General features: G+C 45.2%; 1 protein-coding gene and 1 non-coding gene across 2 annotated transcripts; both read left to right on the forward strand.

Moving 5' to 3' along the window:
- The first annotated feature begins 7,046 nt into the window (after positions 1 to 7,046).
- LOC134753243 (uncharacterized) lies at positions 7,047 to 20,849 on the forward strand. Its single transcript, XM_063689045.1, has 6 exons — positions 7,047 to 7,136; positions 7,551 to 7,698; positions 8,183 to 8,343; positions 8,554 to 8,638; positions 10,030 to 10,209; positions 12,469 to 20,849. Exons 1-6 carry the CDS (start codon positions 7,059 to 7,061, stop codon positions 12,630 to 12,632), a joined length of 816 nt encoding a protein of 271 aa, XP_063545115.1. The 5' UTR covers positions 7,047 to 7,058; the 3' UTR covers positions 12,633 to 20,849.
- Trnat-cgu (transfer RNA threonine (anticodon CGU)) lies at positions 16,865 to 16,936 on the forward strand. The gene has a single exon. It is a non-coding gene; the product is annotated as a tRNA-Thr (tRNA).

Below are 20,849 nucleotides of genomic sequence, written 5' to 3' on the forward strand. Positions count from 1 at the left end.
AAATGTTTGGTCAATGTACAACCGATGTTGTACACGCGTCCGGTCAGCCGCTGGCACCACCGACAGGTTCAGTGTCACAGTAGGCTTGCACCAGGGATCGGCTTTAAGCCCTTACCTCTTCCTGCTAGTTATGGACGCTCTGTCGTCGGACATACAGGAGGAGGCACCTTGGTGTATGCTGTTTGCTGATGACATTGTGCTTGTAGGTGAAAACGAACTAGAGGTGCAGAGCAGACTTGAGAAATGGCGGCAAAAATTGGAGAATGTTGGCCTAAAGATCAGCAGATCTAAAACAGAACACATGTTCTGCGATTTTGGCGGTCTCTCCAGTTTTGCTGCCATAGAACTCGATAGCGTTACATTGCCGGTCTGCTGCGACTTCAAGTACCTCGGTTCGCTCGTACAGTGCGATGGCGATATTGACCGTGACGTGAAAAACCGGATTAGCACAGGATGGATGAAATGGCGACAGGTTACGGGAACCATTTGTGACGCCCGATCATAAGACCTGTCGTCATGTTACTCATAAGTGGTTCAAATCATATTTAAGCAACCGAAAGCAATACGTCGATATCGAACACACAAATAACCAATCAAGGGAAATTAGCACCATCAGGTCAGATGTCCAGCCCGTGTCTGACTCTATTCCGCAGGGAAGCGTGATTGGCTGCCTGCTGTTCATTATTTACATAAACGACCTTCCAAAATCACTGAATGAAAAATGCGTAATGTTTGCGGATGATTTCTCATTGCTACTATCATGCACTTGTAATACAAATCTCAATGACAAACTATCGGAAGTTGTAACAAGCATCGTAAACTGGACAAATGACCACAATCTAGAAATTAATTTTTCAAAAACAAAACTTATGCAATTCAGGCCTCACCAAAAACAAGAGCTAGACATAAATTTTGAATTCCAAAATAACAAAATAGAATGCGTGCCGTCCTTCCCACTTCTCGGCATAACGATCGACTCTCACTTGAATTGGAAAGACCACATATAAAAAAATTAAAACCAAACTTAGCCAATTTATTTACGCCTTGGGACAATTAAAAAAGACCACAGACTTACAAACAGCGCTAACAGCTTACTATGCTTTTGCCCAGGCATGGCTTTGCTATGCCATAATTTTATGGGGAAACAGTACAAACGCAGAAGATTTACTAATTTTACAAAAGAAATGCATCCGTATCTTAGCAAATATACACTACCCGGTAGTAGTAAGCCACACTTTAGAAATCTTGGAATTCTCACGGTACCCTGCATATATATTTTCGAATTGTGTAAATTTGTAAAAGCGCACCCTGATTTATATTCGAAACTTGGAGATATGCCCCGACGATTCGAATCTCGCTTCAAAAATAATTTGACACAAACCTCCTCAAAATTAGTTATTCATAAAAATGGTCCCTACCCGATGTCAATTAGAATTTTTAATAAGCTACCTAACCATGTTAAAAATGAGCTAAATAATTATAAGTTTCTGAAGAATTTAAAGGCATTCCTCGTAGACAAAGCATTCTACTCTGTAAAGGAATATCTGGACTCCTGCGATAATGCTTAATATTTACTCGTGTCGTCCTCTCTGCCACCCTTATATGTATACGGCAGGCCATTACATGTAAACATAAGTATTTAATAATTTAAGTAGCTGATTAGTTTGTAATTTTATTGCAGTGCCCCTACAGGGTTGTGTTGAAACATAATAATAATCTTAAGATCTTTTTGTACACACAAAGCAATGATTAAATGAGTATGAGTATGTATGGATCAGAGTGTTGGGCCCTAAAGGTGACGGATGAAAAGAGATTGCATGTAGCGGAGATGAAAATGTTAAGGTGGATGTGTGGCGTGACGAGAATGGATAGGATAAGGAATGAGTATATAAGAGGAAGCCTGAAAGTTGCACCCATAACAGAAAAAGTAAGGGCAAATCGCCTAGCATGGTACGGGCATGTGATGCGGAGGGATGAAAGTCATGTGACGAGAAAGGTATTAAGAATGAATGTGGAGGGAAGTACGAGGAGAGGAAAACCGAGGAAAAGGTGGATGGACTGTGTGAAAGATGATATGAAACTAACGCAAGTGAATGATGAGATGACGGGTGACAGAGATGTATGGAAGAAAAAGACATGCTGCGCCGACCCTAAGTGAATGGGACAAGGGCAAGCGAATGATGATGATAAATATAAAATGTTTGCAGGCAACGCAATGGTAGTAGACGACCTGGAGGTCCTGTGCCCGTGTCCCGAGCAGTACTCCCTGGCAGCGCGGCCCACGCTCACCTCGCACGTCGCGCTGGAGATGAAGCAGGACGCCTTCTCCGACGCCGCCACCGCCTACTTGGACAAGCTGAAGGAGGACGCCACCGAGGTGACGCTGGTGAGTGTTGTACAGTAGGGCACTGTATGTCGCACGTCGCGCTGGAGATGAAGCAGGACGCCTTCTCCGACGCCGCCACCGCCTACTTGGACAAGCTGAAGGAGGACGCCACCGAGGTGACGCTGGTGAGTGTTGTACAGTAGGGCACTGTATGTCGCACGTCGCGCTGGAGATGAAGCAGGACGCCTTCTCCGACGCCGCCACCGCCTACTTGGACAAGCTGAAGGAGGACGCCACCGAGGTGACGCTGGTGAGTGTTGTACAGTAGGGCACTGTATGTCGCACGTCGCGCTGGAGATGAAGCAGGACGCCTTCTCCGACGCCGCCACCGCCTACTTGGACAAGCTGAAGGAGGACGCCACCGAGGTGACGCTGGTGAGTGTTGTACAGTAGGGCACTGTATGTCGCACGTCGCGCTGGAGATGAAGCAGGACGCCTTCTCCGACGCCGCCACCGCCTACTTGGACAAGCTGAAGGAGGACGCCACCGAGGTGACGCTGGTGAGTGTTGTACAGTAGGGCACTGTATGTCGCACGTCGCGCTGGAGATGAAGCAGGACGCCTTCTCCGACGCCGCCACCGCCTACTTGGACAAGCTGAAGGAGGACGCCACCGAGGTGACGCTGGTGAGTGTTGTACAGTAGGGCACTGTATGTCGCACGTCGCGCTGGAGATGAAGCAGGACGCCTTCTCCGACGCCGCCACCGCCTACTTGGACAAGCTGAAGGAGGACGCCACCGAGGTGACGCTGGTGAGTGTTGTACAGTAGGGCACTGTATGTCGCACGTCGCGCTGGAGATGAAGCAGGACGCCTTCTCCGACGCCGCCACCGCCTACTTGGACAAGCTGAAGGAGGACGCCACCGAGGTGACGCTGGTGAGTGTTGTACAGTAGGGCACTGTATGTCGCACGTCGCGCTGGAGATGAAGCAGGACGCCTTCTCCGACGCCGCCACCGCCTACTTGGACAAGCTGAAGGAGGACGCCACCGAGGTGACGCTGGTGAGTGTTGTACAGTAGGGCACTGTATGTCGCACGTCGCGCTGGAGATGAAGCAGGACGCCTTCTCCGACGCCGCCGCCGCCTACTTGGACAAGCTGAAGGAGGACGCCACCGAGGTGACGCTGGTGAGTGTTGTACAGTAGGGCACTGTATGTCGCACGTCGCGCTGGAGATGAAGCAGGACGCCTTCTCCGACGCCGCCACCGCCTACTTGGACAAGCTGAAGGAGGACGCCACCGAGGTGACGCTGGTGAGTGTTGTACAGTAGGGCACTGTATGTCGCACGTCGCGCTGGAGATGAAGCAGGACGCCTTCTCCGACGCCGCCACCGCCTACTTGGACAAGCTGAAGGAGGACGCCACCGAGGTGACGCTGGTGAGTGTTGTACAGTAGGGCACTGTATGTCGCACGTCGCGCTGGAGATGAAGCAGGACGCCTTCTCCGACGCCGCCACCGCCTACTTGGACAAGCTGAAGGAGGACGCCACCGAGGTGACGCTGGTGAGTGTTGTACAGTAGGGCACTGTATGTCGCACGTCGCGCTGGAGATGAAGCAGGACGCCTTCTCCGACGCCGCCACCGCCTACTTGGACAAGCTGAAGGAGGACGCCACCGAGGTGACGCTGGTGAGTGTTGTACAGTAGGGCACTGTATGTCGCACGTCGCGCTGGAGATGAAGCAGGACGCCTTCTCCGACGCCGCCACCGCCTACTTGGACAAGCTGAAGGAGGACGCCACCGAGGTGACGCTGGTGAGTGTTGTACAGTAGGGCACTGTATGTCGCACGTCGCGCTGGAGATGAAGCAGGACGCCTTCTCCGACGCCGCCACCGCCTACTTGGACAAGCTGAAGGAGGACGCCACCGAGGTGACGCTGGTGAGTGTTGTACAGTAGGGCACTGTATGTCGCACGTCGCGCTGGAGATGAAGCAGGACGCCTTCTCCGACGCCGCCACCGCCTACTTGGACAAGCTGAAGGAGGACGCCACCGAGGTGACGCTGGTGAGTGTTGTACAGTAGGGCACTGTATGTCGCACGTCGCGCTGGAGATGAAGCAGGACGCCTTCTCCGACGCCGCCACCGCCTACTTGGACAAGCTGAAGGAGGACGCCACCGAGGTGACGCTGGTGAGTGTTGTACAGTAGGGCACTGTATGTCGCACGTCGCGCTGGAGATGAAGCAGGACGCCTTCTCCGACGCCGCCACCGCCTACTTGGACAAGCTGAAGGAGGACGCCACCGAGGTGACGCTGGTGAGTGTTGTACAGTAGGGCACTGTATGTCGCACGTCGCGCTGGAGATGAAGCAGGACGCCTTCTCCGACGCCGCCACCGCCTACTTGGACAAGCTGAAGGAGGACGCCACCGAGGTGACGCTGGTGAGTGTTGTACAGTAGGGCACTGTATGTCGCACGTCGCGCTGGAGATGAAGCAGGACGCCTTCTCCGACGCCGCCACCGCCTACTTGGACAAGCTGAAGGAGGACGCCACCGAGGTGACGCTGGTGAGTGTTGTACAGTAGGGCACTGTATGTCGCACGTCGCGCTGGAGATGAAGCAGGACGCCTTCTCCGACGCCGCCACCGCCTACTTGGACAAGCTGAAGGAGGACGCCACCGAGGTGACGCTGGTGAGTGTTGTACAGTAGGGCACTGTATGTCGCACGTCGCGCTGGAGATGAAGCAGGACGCCTTCTCCGACGCCGCCGCCGCCTACTTGGACAAGCTGAAGGAGGACGCCACCGAGGTGACGCTGGTGAGTGTTGTACAGTAGGGCACTGTATGTCGCACGTCGCGCTGGAGATGAAGCAGGACGCCTTCTCCGACGCCGCCACCGCCTACTTGGACAAGCTGAAGGAGGACGCCACCGAGGTGACGCTGGTGAGTGTTGTACAGTAGGGCACTGTATGTCGCACGTCGCGCTGGAGATGAAGCAGGACGCCTTCTCCGACGCCGCCGCCGCCTACTTGGACAAGCTGAAGAAGGACGCCACCGAGGTGACGCTGGTGAGTGTTGTACAGTAGGGCACTGTATGTCGCACGTCGCGCTGGAGATGAAGCAGGACGCCTTCTCCGACGCCGCCACCGCCTACTTGGACAAGCTGAAGGAAGACGCCACCGAGGTGACGCTGGTGAGTGTTGTACAGTAGGGCACTGTATGTCGCACGTCGCGCTGGAGATGAAGCAGGACGCCTTCTCCGACGCCGCCACCGCCTACTTGGACAAGCTGAAGGAGGACGCCACCGAGGTGACGCTGGTGAGTGTTGTACAGTAGGGCACTGTATGTCGCACGTCGCGCTGGAGATGAAGCAGGACGCCTTCTCCGACGCCGCCACCGCCTACTTGGACAAGCTGAAGGAGGACGCCACCGAGGTGACGCTGGTGAGTGTTGTACAGTAGGGCACTGTATGTCGCACGTCGCGCTGGAGATGAAGCAGGACGCCTTCTCCGACGCCGCCACCGCCTACTTGGACAAGCTGAAGGAGGACGCCACCGAGGTGACGCTGGTGAGTGTTGTACAGTAGGGCACTGTATGTCGCACGTCGCGCTGGAGATGAAGCAGGACGCCTTCTCCGACGCCGCCACCGCCTACTTGGACAAGCTGAAGGAGGACGCCACCGAGGTGACGCTGGTGAGTGTTGTACAGTAGGGCACTGTATGTCGCACGTCGCGCTGGAGATGAAGCAGGACGCCTTCTCCGACGCCGCCACCGCCTACTTGGACAAGCTGAAGGAGGACGCCACCGAGGTGACGCTGGTGAGTGTTGTACAGTAGGGCACTGTATGTCGCACGTCGCGCTGGAGATGAAGCAGGACGCCTTCTCCGACGCCGCCGCCGCCTACTTGGACAAGCTGAAGGAGGACGCCACCGAGGTGACGCTGGTGAGTGTTGTACAGTAGGGCACTGTATGTCGCACGTCGCGCTGGAGATGAAGCAGGACGCCTTCTCCGACGCCGCCACCGCCTACTTGGACAAGCTGAAGGAGGACGCCACCGAGGTGACGCTGGTGAGTGTTGTACAGTAGGGCACTGTATGTCGCACGTCGCGCTGGAGATGAAGCAGGACGCCTTCTCCGACGCCGCCACCGCCTACTTGGACAAGCTGAAGGAGGACGCCACCGAGGTGACGCTGGTGAGTGTTGTACAGTAGGGCACTGTATGTCGCACGTCGCGCTGGAGATGAAGCAGGACGCCTTCTCCGACGCCGCCACCGCCTACTTGGACAAGCTGAAGGAGGACGCCACCGAGGTGACGCTGGTGAGTGTTGTACAGTAGGGCACTGTATGTCGCACGTCGCGCTGGAGATGAAGCAGGACGCCTTCTCCGACGCCGCCGCCGCCTACTTGGACAAGCTGAAGGAGGACGCCACCGAGGTGACGCTGGTGAGTGTTGTACAGTAGGGCACTGTATGTCGCATGTCGCGCTGGAGATGAAGCAGGACGCCTTCTCCGACGCCGCCACCGCCTACTTGGACAAGCTGAAGGAGGACGCCACCGAGGTGACGCTGGTGAGTGTTGTACAGTAGGGCACTGTATGTCGCACGTCGCGCTGGAGATGAAGCAGGACGCCTTCTCCGACGCCGCCACCGCCTACTTGGACAAGCTGAAGGAGGACGCCACCGAGGTGACGCTGGTGAGTGTTGTACAGTAGGGCACTGTATGTCGCACGTCGCGCTGGAGATGAAGCAGGACGCCTTCTCCGACGCCGCCACCGCCTACTTGGACAAGCTGAAGGAGGACGCCACCGAGGTGACGCTGGTGAGTGTTGTACAGTAGGGCACTGTATGTCGCACGTCGCGCTGGAGATGAAGCAGGACGCCTTCTCCGACGCCGCCACCGCCTACTTGGACAAGCCGAAGAATGACTGGTTAGTGTTGTACAGTAGGGCATGCTCTGTATGGTATTTGCGACGATATAGATAAATCCTTAAAAACCTTAAATTCAGCATACAAATTAAATACAAAGCACCTTATGACTGCAAGACATATTGCAAGCCCGCAGTGTCAGGGAGCCGGCAGCAGACCCTCAGGAACTTGACACCCTTTGGCCAAAACTCCTCCTTGGTGAAGGTCGCTAGACATTCAGTCGGAACGCTCACCACAATAAAAAAATCGCATTGTGCAATATAGAAAAATGGCCTACGGAGTTTAATATGGAGTATCTCTTCCACAGAGCATTCCATCCGGAGAGAAGACCGGTCCCAGTAAGACTCCTGTCCGCCTGACCGTGACGAAGTCAAATGAAGAAGTCAACCGCACCGTGGACTCGCTGTCCACGCCGGAGTGGCAGAAGATCCTGGAAAGGGGCGGGGATGTGCTAGGTAATTATCTCTTCCTCAGAGTATTCATAAAGCTGTTCTTTTGTATCAATTGTAATTGTACTAGAACTACAGATTGAACAGAATTGGGGCAACGAAACTGACATTTCTGATGTATTAAAACACTAGCTTTTGCCCGCGACTTCGTCTGCGTGGACATAGTAACCGCAGCTAGAGTAAGAATAGCGCCTGGAAAAAATCTCATAGCAATCTAAATTTAAGCATATTATGCACACAAATTAGCAGGCACTTCGTTAATTATCTCAATTCCACCCCGCTTTTTATTTTCTTAAGGGATGATTTTTGGGATAAAAACTATCCTATGTCCTTCTCACGGACTCAACCTATCTCTAAGCCAAATGTCATCTAAATCGGTTCAGCGGTTTAAGCGTGAAGAGGGAACACACAGACAGAAAGACAGACTTTCGCATTTATAATATTAGTATGGATTTAGCCTTAAATAGATTTTTTCCATTTCCATCTCCAGAAACGGAAACGTGCCACTTCCAGCACATCACATACGTGGACCCCCCAGCGTCAGGCGGCGAGATGGTGATCCTGGACTGCAGCCTGCTGAAGTACGCCATAGTGTCGGGGCACCACAAGAACGCCGAGCACGCGCGCAAGGCCTTTGCTCTCACTCCCAAGGTATGTCCCTCTCTGTCTCTCAGACGGTCCACCACCACATCACATACGTGGACCCCCCAGCGTCAGTCGAGATGGTGATCCTTGTCTGAAGCGTGCTAGAGCTAGTGTAAGTCAAAAAATTGGCATCCGCAACATCCCTGATTATAAATACAGTGGGCGATGAAAGCGTGCATCGAAATAACTATTCTGACAAACTGTTTCGTTTTTCAGTTGGAGGAATATTGCAACAGCGCGCTCGCTAGGGATCCGTACCTGCCCAAACCCGAGGAGCTGTGCATCGCGATGTGCCCTATTAGTAAGTCACATGATTTCACTACCTGCCCAAACCCGAGGAGCTGTGCATCGCGATGTGCCCTATTAGTAAGTCACATGATTTCACTACCTGCCCAAACCCGAGGAGCTGTGCATCGCGATGTGCCCTATTAGTAAGTCACATGATTTCACTACCTGCCCAAACCCGAGGAGCTGTGCATCGCGATGTGCCCTATTAGTAAGTCACATGATTTCACTACCTGCCCAAACCCGAGGAGCTGTGCATCGCGATGTGCCCTATTAGTAAGTCACATGATTTCACTACCTGCCCAAACCCGAGGAGCTGTGCATCGCGATGTGCCCTATTAGTAAGTCACATGATTTCACTACCTGCCCAAACCCGAGGAGCTGTGCATCGCGATGTGCCCTATTAGTAAGTCACATGATTTCACTACCTGCCCAAACCCGAGGAGCTGTGCATCGCGATGTGCCCTATTAGTAAGTCACATGATTTCACTACCTGCCCAAACCCGAGGAGCTGTGCATCGCGATGTGCCCTATTAGTAAGTCACATGATTTCACTGCCTGCCCAAACCCGAGGAGCTGTGCATCGCAATGTGCCCTATTAGTAAGTCACATGATTTCACTCTGTGTAGCTCAAAAAAGTTTGCGTTTATGTGTTTAAAACTGTAAAACATGTGTGTTCATTAAAGATATTGATGCGATGGGTTAGTCTCGTTTTGTCTCCAATTCAGTTTCTACATAACTGTACTACTGACATTCATCTTTTATTTAAAATCTCAACTAATTTATCTAGATAATAATGAAACTGATCTGGATAATCGAACTTAAACTATCGTGAGACTGCGACTAAAAATAATAGTGAGTAAAAACCGTACTTATCTAAATATTTTGATCTAGATAAATTCAAAATAACAAATGAGGGATTATTTAGTTATTTCAAACAAAATATTATTTAGTTATCTTCCCGGTTATTCGTAAATAGATATTATTTACCCAACTCTGTCCTAGATTATTATCAGTAATATCATAGAGTAACTTATACTAGAGCGGTACTGTCATAGTAAATTTTGTAACCCCAGTAAATTCACTGCCATCTGTCGACACACTTTAAAACTAAAAAAGAAGATTTATAAAAATACGAAAGAATGTATTTAAATATAGATAAATGATTTTTTTTCATTGCATTAATTATTTTTATGATTTTGACCCATGTTCTTTCACTGATATGCGTTGAAATTTTTAAATAACAAACGAAACCGTCAACGCCATCTATACGACAGAAGGCCAAAGCTAGTAGCGCCCTCTGAACGAGAATCAATTTTTTTTGATTTTCGAGGCACGTTTTTTCCTTAGACTGTATCCATCTATTACGGAGTTAGATATAATATCTTTGGTCATATCGTGTTACAGGGAAGCGATGGCTCCGCGCCGTGATGATGCAACAGGAGGGCGGGCCGGGCGGCGCCGAAGCGCAGATCCTGTTCTACGACTACGGGCACGTGCGCACGCTGCCCGTCGCCGAGCTGCGCAAGATGATGCCCGAGCTCGCAAGAGGGATACCCGCCGCCGTCTGCTCCTTGGTCATCAAAGGTTAGTGCACCGATTGTACGCTAGATGGCGCCGTACCCGCCCGGCGGAGATCCTACATCGCGCTGTTAACATTTTTCCTAGAATAATGGGGTCGAGTGATGATCTTTGTGTTTTGTCCTTGTGGATCGCTTGGACTTACGAGTAGCAGGAGGTATAGTGGGTCAAGTAAATCTTGGCAGTAAATAGGAACGAAGAAAACTATACTCATTCTTTTCTTTTGGGTGCTAGTACTAGTGTAAGACAATAGTAGATTGTGTCACAAGGGAGCAAAATGACATATTTACGGCGAGGGCGTACAATTGAATCCTAAACGAAGCGAAGGATTCTACAATAGAATCCTGAGCGTAGTGAGGGATTCAAGTGTTAACGCCCAAGGTGCAAAATAATTTTGCTACCATGTGACACATACTGCTTTTTACGTCACCTATGAGGAAATTACATACATAAGATCGATACGGACAAAGTGCTAAAAATATGTATACACGACCTTAGTATAGGTAGGTACATACTTCTGGCACTTTGTCCGTATCGATATTTTCAGACGTGACTGTACTGACATAAAATACCTACAGCTCATAATTATGTACCTAATATCTTTTCAAAGACAGCAGCAAACACCTAAAATGATACAATGAAAATCAAGTACATTATTTTTGTAGATTTTTCTGGTAACAAATTAGCTCTTACCCCTTTGAACCAAATCTTCGGAAGAACACTATGAAGACTGATATCACTTATTTGTTATTATAAAGTTATTGATTTAAACTAAGTATTTATAAATTTATACACAATACAGAACCGCATAATTATGCTTTGTGAAATATTTGTACAAAACTTTTTAAATTGCATAAACAAGTATGGCTGCGTTTAAGGAGACCTAAAATGTCAAAATAAAAATTAAATTATTAAACAACTTTTTTTACGTTTCTTTGTAAAGATTACGCTAATTAATTAATTTACTTAATTCAAATATGCTATTAATTAATTTAAAATACGCAAAGTACATTTATTGTTTACAATTACAACAAAATATTATTTAAGTTAGAAAAATTGTATGCACGTAATCGATTATAAATAAATTGTAATCGATTATATGCATACTAATTTCATATGTCTTTGTGTCAATATTTCATACTGGCAACAAAATGTCCTTGAACAGAAAAGTGCCACTTTGATCCCTCCTAGCAGGGAAGAAAAGTTCCCTTTTCGAATAGGTGACGTGAAAAGATAGTATGATTCTCTGTTTGAAATAAGACAGTCCCTTGACAAGCTATACATGGTATTTGGTGAGAAGTATTATGACATCGAGGACAATTTTATTGAGTGACAGGCTGACAGGTGATAAAATTGCAACCATGCTGCTACCGTCGTCGGTGTGCCGGTGCAACGAATGCTGCTTTCGCCAGAGAATGAATTTGTGAACTCGCACACGTACGGATGCGCAAGTCGTGCAAGTTGCGAAAAGTCTGTAAAAAAAGGTGGAAACTTTCTTTTCTCAAAAATGGACGGCAAAGTCGACGTTGCCGGTTAAAAAGTAGGTCGCGAAGTGCGTTGTTTATGGTCAGTCAAAAAATTAAAAAGTTAAAAACATTGCAGTCTCGTTTTCGAGACTGCAATTTTGCATACAAATTCCATTATTTGTCGAGTTCCAAACTTTTTAAAAGTTGAAGTGGCCATATCAAATGAGGGCATAGGTCCATTAAACAGCCAAACAGATGATCAGTACTTATTATTATAATGTTGGTACCGCGACTATTTAGGTGTCTCAAATAGATTGGCGTATTTTCAGCAGAAAAATACACTTCTATTTTTAATTAAAAAAAAAAACGGCGGTAAAGCAAATCTTATTAGTTTTTTCTGTGAAAATATATACATAAGAACGTTGCTTCTGTAAAATATTTCTATTATATTTGTATTTATTGCGCCATTTTTGAGAAAAGCACTATATATGACTCGGCTGGAAGGCTACTTGCTGGCTTCGGATTCAATTAAACGGACTCCCAAGGTCGTCCGTTTAAAACTAATCCTGAGCCAGTAAGTAGCTACTTCCGAGCCTCGACAATAATGTACTATTTCGGAAACATTTTTCGATATCCATACAAAAATAAATCATAAATTATTTATATTCATTATTATTTTAATATGAGAATATTCCGAAATTTTTCAATGGTGTAATTTCGCAAATTTGGAAATTTTTCAACGTCATGAACATGGAAATATGAATCGAGCAGGCTTTTTATCAATAATTTTCCTGTACAGGCTTCCCGGAGAATCCAACGCCGGAGCAGCTGTCGCGTGCCCGGAGCCACCTGGGGATGAGCGCGGACGGCGACGTCGGCCTCCTCACCGTCACCAGCGTCGCCCACCAGGACCTCGCCGAGTACCTCGTCACCGCGCCGGACCTCATCAGGGCCATACAATAATCATACACTTACACTAAGGCCCGGTACCGGTTTTTTCTTCATCCAAAAATACCGGTTTTATTACGTTCTTTACTGTCCGCGCGCCAATTCCGTGCATTCGGTGGTCGGGGAAATGGGGGGGTGTGCGCCGCGCCCGTACGTACAAAATGACACCACTCTGTCATGACGCCCAACATTCCTAACATACCTCAGCCGTGCACGGAATTCGCGCGCGGACAGTTGTTTATTATTTCATTTTTAATTAGACAATCTCATAATACGAAGTTGTTACCTAAATACATGATTCGGTCCTACTTAAAGAGCATAAAATTATTTAAAATATTGGGCTATTTCGAAATTTAAAAAAAAAACCGGTTCCGAGCCCTGCAGTAGTGACTACACGACATCAGCCTAGCCTAAAGCGGGATTTACATTACGAAATCAGTGTCGTGCATGTTGAAATCAGTTTCACGAAACCGGTTTTGATATATAAGTAATTTCGTGGAATAATTAGTGTCGTGAAATTCACAGTATCGCAGTGACCATGGCTCCATCGGCATCGAAGTTCTACGTCCACACGGCGCAGTTACGCGACACTAGTTTTTCACGTCGCATTTACACTACAATAGTACATTATTGTCGAGGCTCGGAAGTAGCTACTTACTGGCTCAGGATTCGTTTTAAACGGACGACCTTGGGAGTCCGTTTAATTGAATCCGAAGCCAGCAAGTAGCCTTCCAGCCGAGTCATATATAGTGCTTTTCTCAAAAATGGCGCAATAAATGCAAATATAATAGAAATATTTTACAGAAGATTTTTATTCTTATGTATATATTTTCACAGAAAAAAGTAAAAAGACTTGCTTTGCCGCCGTTTTGTTTTTTAATTAAAAATGGAAGTGTATTTTTCTGCTGAAAATACGCCAACCTATTTGAGACACCTAAATAGTCGCGGTACCAACATTATAATAATAAGTACTGATCATCTGTTTGGCTGTTTAATGGACCCATGCCTTCATTTGATATGGCCACTTTAACTTATAAAAACTTTGGAACTCGACAAATAATGGAATTTGTATGCAACATTGCAGTCCCGAAATCGAGACTGCAATGTTTTTAACTTTTTAATTTTTTTACTCACCATAAACTACGCACTTCGCGACCTACTTTTTAACCGGCAACGTCGACTTTGGACGCATTATTGAGAAAAATTAGTTGCATGACACGAATTTCACCAAAAAATCGCGCAGGGCACGAAATTGATTTGCTCTCATGAAATTAATGCATGCATTACGAAAATTAATTACACGTGAAACTGTTGGTAAAACTACTGTCTAGAAATCAATTTCACACCACTAATTTCGTAATGTAAATCCCGCTTAAGAGAACATTGTGTTGTATTGTTGTTGTTGTTGTTTTGATCGTTGACAGGCAATCTTGTGCATTCTGTGGGTAGGTTGAAAAAACAATGTGCAACCGATATTGTATATATATATATATATATATATAACACAACAGGAAATATATAACAAACGTGGTTAAGGAACCCCACTTAAAATGCAACTGAACCCAAACTGAAAGTAGTAATTTTAATGAAAAATAAAAGAAAAATACAAGCAAAAATTGTTTGATCTATTCGCAATTTTCATAAAACTGTCAAATTATCCGTAAATTAAATTTAACGATTCCTGTTCAGTGGTATTATAAGAAATATTGAAAACCTGATATTATTTTGTTGTCTAGAAACATTGAAAACCTGATGATTTCATACAAATATTTGTATGAAATCATCGTTAAATTTAATTTACGGATAAGTTGACAGTTTTATCAAAAATTGCGAATAGATCAAACCATTTTTGCTTGTATTTTTCTTTTATTTTTCATTAAAATTACTACTCACAGTAAAATTTGTATAATATGTTAATAACATATACCTTTTTTTTCCTATTTATACCTAGATTTGATTTATCTCATACTTTGACATTTGTATTTATAAGTTGACATAAGCAATAAGTATGTTAGTTTTTTACAAGCAGAAACGTCTGCGAACAATGTTATTAAGCTTAGAATAAATTTAAAAGAGGGTCCTTAAAGATTTAGGGTCCCCTAGACCCATATAGAGGGAAGATTTGCTATGGATGAGGTCTCGGTGGCTCAGTTGGCAGAGCGCTGGAGTATCGATCCAGAGGCCGTGAGTTCAAATCTCATCCAAGGCAGTAATTTTTCCACTTTAAAATTTATTCTAAGCTTAATAAGCATGTTATTTATTATAAGTTATCTATTATTACTTCGTAATCATTTGTGACATTTTCAACCAAAAGGTACCACATTGTCGCTTGTTAATAAAGTTGATTTTCAATTGAAGCTATATGGAAATAGCGCCTTATTTACAACCGACAATAAGTGACCGTTTGATTGAGAACGGCACATTTTAGTCTCGCAATAAGCATAATATGTAGATTATAGTAAAATATCAAACGGGTGAATCAACTTATTGGTGTCGCTCGTTCGCTGTCCAAATATAACAGGGTTCTATGTTACATTTTCAAGATAGTTGAAATTCGACTTAATGTCACTATGATAAAGTTCATATTTCAGTTCGATAAGTGAAACATAGAACCCTGTAATATTGTGCCAGCGCGTTGCCATGGTTATTTACCCATGGGCATCTCTTAACACATTCAATTCCGAAAACCCGACTGTCGGGTATTCTGTGGTTTCGTTCCCAGGCCGTACGACCCGATAGTCGGGATCGTTGTATTAATCATACACGGTGTTACTTGAGCCACTGAAAACCTGAGACGCCCCAACAGTTTTTATTTATTTTAAACACATCTTGAGTATTTATTCTTTAATCCGATAAATATTTTTAAAAATATTCGTTGTTTAGTTTTCTTAACAATTCTATATATTCGACTGGTAAACAAGATATTTCGTCATATTGTCTTCGGTTACCGCGATAGTTACTCATGAAATAAAACTATGAAAACGGATTATGATTGTTCATTATTTTAGTATGTGGGTATTTTTGCACTTTGTAATTTTTCCTCAGTCACCCGTTGACCACGAACGCTGTAAAGGGTTCGAAACGTCGGGGATTATAAATTCAATATACGCGATATAATCCGTTTTCATAGTTTTATTTCAAGATATTTCGTCGTTTAAGTGACATCAAACAATTGCTAGTTACCATCGTAAACACTGATAACTGACCATTTGCATACCTTACTGCAACGAGATAAGGTTTATGGCCAGTCAAGGGTGTTGCTCATTGACAATTAACGTGTCAAATGCTAGTTATTGATATTGTTACATTACAAACTTGTAGACTGAGCATGTAAAAAAATAAAAAAAATACCCCCATTAAAATATAGCGCAATCGATTCTCCTATCGATTCTGAACAAACCGTTTTTATGTTTTCAGTGGGTCATGAAACACCGTGTACATATATATGGCTAAATTGTTGTGGCCTGGCGCGGATGTCTTGTGTGGCTGGGTGGAAATGAATGTGTTAATGAATGTATCAGGCTGTCAAAGAGAAGGCAGAGGACCGCGAAACATGGAAATTGCTCCACCGACAAGAGACTTACTCTTAAGTATATGATGATGATGATTTAAAAAAACAAAAAGAGTTGATCCACCCAAATAAGCGATAAATGTAAAAACCTGCCGAGTGCGTGTCGGACCACGCACAATGAAACCGTGCCTTCACACCAGGGATGTTGCGAATATTCGCATCCGCATTTACAACCGCGGAACTTCCGCATTATTTTCAACATCCGCATCCGCATAAAATCGATGCGGAGCTTAATGCGGATGCGGATGTGGAACAGGTACAGGAGCGTCTTAGCGGCGGCGTAAGTGCTAGGTAATTTCGTTATTAGCCAATAGGAATCTCGTTTCGTTTTTGTGATTCGACGATCGAGCACTTTAGCCTATGACGGACAGCGACAAGAAGTGAAAAGTTTGTTTTATTTGTACTGTAGTATAGTAATGCGATAGTGAGGCACCTATATAGGGAATCGCACAAGAATATAGATATTTTTGTTCAAATACTAGGTTTCTTTTTTTTTTAAATAAAAATTACTAAAGTGTAATATTTTACGTTTTTTATGTGCCTAATCTCGACATCCGCATCCGCGGATGTGAGCCTTTCCGATCCGATCCGATGTGAAAAAGTCTGCATCCGCAACATCCCTGCTTCACACAGTTAAAAAGTGAAGTGAGCGAAGTTTTGAGACGGGTACCGCCGTGGCCGAGTGGTCTAGTGGTCAGGACGTTAGCCGCGTAAGCTAAAGACGCGGGTTCGATTCCCGCCTCGGCCACCGGTGGACTTGGTCAATTTTTCTTTAGTGTATGATATCTATTTCAGTTTATAAATGTCAAGTCCATTTTTGTAACTTTTTAAAGTAATAGTGCATCTTCGATCTTACCTTCACTCCATCAGGTAACAAATAATGATTCATTATTAATGAAATATGAAATACTTGTTAATATTACTCCGTGGCTGGCAATATTGACGACCACTAAAGAATTATAGGCGTTTTCAAGCCTGAGAAATGGTTCCCGCATTTGTTTTTATTTGTTACGTCTGAAAATATCAATACGGTCGTAGCCGATACCATGGGTCTCCCGGTATGTAGCGAAAATGCTTCGTAGGGGCAAAACGCCAACGTGTCGTGATTAGCGCTGAATGAGTTAATATGTGGGCAATAAGGTCGTGTATATACGTTCGACATTTCGTTCGTATTTTCCCTGGACGTGTGTCAAACGTCCAGTTTGGTGGCGACGTAGCTGGGCAAGCATTTCCGTTATCCTGGCGAAGTACGTGTTCGTACAGAGGTCGCTCCAATCGCTCTTAAAAGACTGGCGAAACTTTACAAATATTCTTCTTCTTAGTCGTATACTCTTGTCAGAGTATTCGTGGTGATTGAGGTCGTTCCGTGGCCTTTTTTACTATTTTCCGTCATTTTTCCCTACTTCGTGTTTTACACACGCACAACTTTAAGGGTGACCTGGTGAGAATCTTCACTTGGTCGGTCCATCGCATTGTGGGGCGCCATCTGTGGGTGGGTCGTTTTCCCTGCGCGTAACGTGACCGAATATTGCGTTAATTACAGTCTTTAGACTGTTAGGTTTTTTCCTGTCTGATCATTCATCTGTTCAGGCAATAAGTCGGGCTAAAATAATTCTTTCCCCCTGACCTCTTTGATACTTCAGAAGAAAGATTCAGATCTTTGTCGGTCCCTCATTACTGAGGATCATGACCACTTGGGTTTTGCAGTCCCTGCGATCGGTTCCGATCTCCCGTAGCCTTCATCGCTTGATGGAGTTCGCCTGAGATGGCCTTGGGATTTAGATAGTCAAAAATCACTCGATTTTTGAGGAAGGCTTGATAGGGATGTTAATTTGGTATCTGACTATTCCTTGTTCGGATTTTGACTTTTCTACTCCGGATAGTCCGCGATGAAAATACGTGATGTATTTTCTGTGGTTCTTCTTGGATTACGTTCAATAAACGTTCAGGTGAAGTCTTGGTGAAGTCTTCAAACGGAAGACTGCCTCTGTGGCAGCTATTCTCTATTCCGTAATTTATTACATTATTCATTTTTAAATCAGTTGGTGCTGATAAAGAAGCACTTTCAGTCTACAATGATTTCGTCCTTTCAATAAAACGAAGAACTTTTTCTGCCTCTTAAACTTTCAAAAGCGATAGAGGCAAATAACGATTTTTGATTTTTCGATGTTGGCTGTAGGGCCTCAAGAGTCCGGTCTCGTTATAATCATAACGTTAGACCACGCTGACTGTACATTTTTCCCCAATGGTTTCGGGAAGATTTTCGTTGAGAAGAGTACAGTGTTTTTGTCAAAGGTTCCCAGTTAGTTGAAAGGATCTTGAATTTTTCCGTTGACGTGTCAACATAGCGAGTTAGTATTTGTGGCGTAAAGCCAGTGGACTTTGGTGATTGTACTATATTCAGAAGAACCTAGCTTGGCTTACCGGTATGGTTCCGGTCTGCTGCTGGCAGAGGCCTCTGCTGGTGGCTGCTTTCTGGTATCCTTTCTTTATTTGGAGCATTTTAAATAGGGTTTTTTCACTGAATTCTATTTTGTATTCGTGCTGGTTTATTCACGTTTATAATGACACTGAAGTTGTCAGTTATTTGGTTTTTCCAGACCTAATCGCACTTAAACTATCGTGAGACATATTTCAAAATATTTATCAGTACGGTTTTTACTCACTATTATTTTTAGTCGCTTTTGGCGACATGACTCCATCTGCGGACTGCCCCGCGCCCCCCGCCCCCGCCCCATCAGCGCGTGCGCAACGAGCGACGAGGCGGGCGGCGCGGGCAGTGCACGACGTACAACCGCCGCGGACACTCGTGCCTGAGGATGGATTCCCAAAGAATCCGAAACATGTCGCCAAAAGCGACTAAAAATAATAGTGAGTAAAAACCGTACTGATAAATATTTTCCAGACCTCTTGTGGCACCGGCCAGTAGCCGCGCTACTTCTAATGAGTTAATATAACATTTAGGTGGGATACTAAACAGTATTCTTATTTAATGTTGCAAGCGTCCATGCTTACGGACAATGTTCGCTGTCCATTTTTCGAGCGTTCGCGGGTCCTGTGCGTACAGTACGTAATACTTGCATCATTAATTTATCTAAGTTTTTTCCCCTTATTGCTACGGACGGAACATTGTTGAGAAGTTATTTTCATTACGTCCATGAGATTTTTTAGCTTATTTCTTCAATGGTGATGTAGATATTCTTATGAGAAATGTTATTTTCCCATGATAGATACTTAGCTATCATGCATTTTTCCAACTGCTAACGTAATCTGGCTTTTATATATTTAAACGTAGTACGTCGGTCCGCCAACGCGTGCTCCCGTTGAAGCTTCTCATTATGAAGCGAAACATGTCGAATAATCATCGATTTAAAATACGTAAGTGTTCCGTTTCAATTTGCAATAGAATCATCATTGCCCGCCGGCGTAGCTACGCCCGTAACCAATCAAATCGTACATTTCGGAGAGTGTGCCGAGGAACTGCACAACCTTATTCCTCCGTCCCATTTTTACCATCGGACCACACGACAAACGGCACTCCGGCATCGCTTCATGGTAAGAATTCCAAAAATACGCACGAAGCGTTTTGCTTCCACATTTCTTATGCGAACTGCCAAGGAGTGGAACGCCCTGCCCGAGTCTGTGTTTCCGCATGAGTACAATTTGGAGCTCTTCAAGGCAAGAGTTAATAGGTATCTCATAGGTAAGCGTGCTCCACCGTAGACCACATCATCACTTACCATCAGGTGGGATCGTGGTCAAACGCCTGCATATTCGTCATAAAAAAAAATCGTTCCTAATTAGAATTACAAGTTTACAGTGACCAGTTGATGGCATGCTTTCTAGTTGGGAGCGATTTGATTTGTTACGAGCATCGCTAGGCCGGCGGACAATCGCGATTTCACTGCATTCATAACGCGAACGAACTACAGTGATTTTATCCCTATTAAAAAGTTAGTGGTGCAAATGTTGGAGGATGGAGAGACTTGATATGGATGAGATAAAAACTTTAACTTCACTTTTTTACTGCATTTATTATTTATATTGAAAATTTCTTACATTTTGATGTGAGCGCTAAGAATGGCGGCTAGGAAGAGACAGCAGTGTTGCCACACGCAGGAGGCGATTCAAACTATAAAGTAGGTTCTACACCACTGGACACTTACTTAGGTGTGTTTCACACAAGTGGTAATGTACTTCTATGGATGCTGCCGCCACTGAGAGAGCTATCTTTATCCTTATGTATGGTGGTTTCTTACACATTGACAATTTGATATGATTGTTAGGGTTGACCTCAAGTACCTGATGGTTAGTGAAGGTAGGTCTAAGTTATACACTATGATCCAGAGATGCACTATCACACTATGCCAGTGCTTCGATCTAAAGCTAAGCAAAAACAGCAAGTTTTTTTTTACTTAAGAATGATAACTACACCGTTCTTTTATGTGCGATTCTACTGTTATTATGTTTGCTCAGTCCTATGCATCTTACAACCTCTAGTCGAGGAAGATTAAATAGGTGACATTTATTTATTACACAATTATAATATTACATATTAACACTACCTGACACTGCGAGGTTGCTTAATGCATCGCAACCATAATGTGATTTGTGTGTTTAGTTTGAAAATATATTTTTCATTTCTCATGCTCTGAAAGAGG

The sequence above is a fragment of the Cydia strobilella genome, chromosome 26 (assembly GCF_947568885.1).
Source record: "Cydia strobilella chromosome 26, ilCydStro3.1, whole genome shotgun sequence".
Classification (NCBI taxonomy): Eukaryota; Metazoa; Arthropoda; class Insecta; order Lepidoptera; family Tortricidae; genus Cydia; species Cydia strobilella.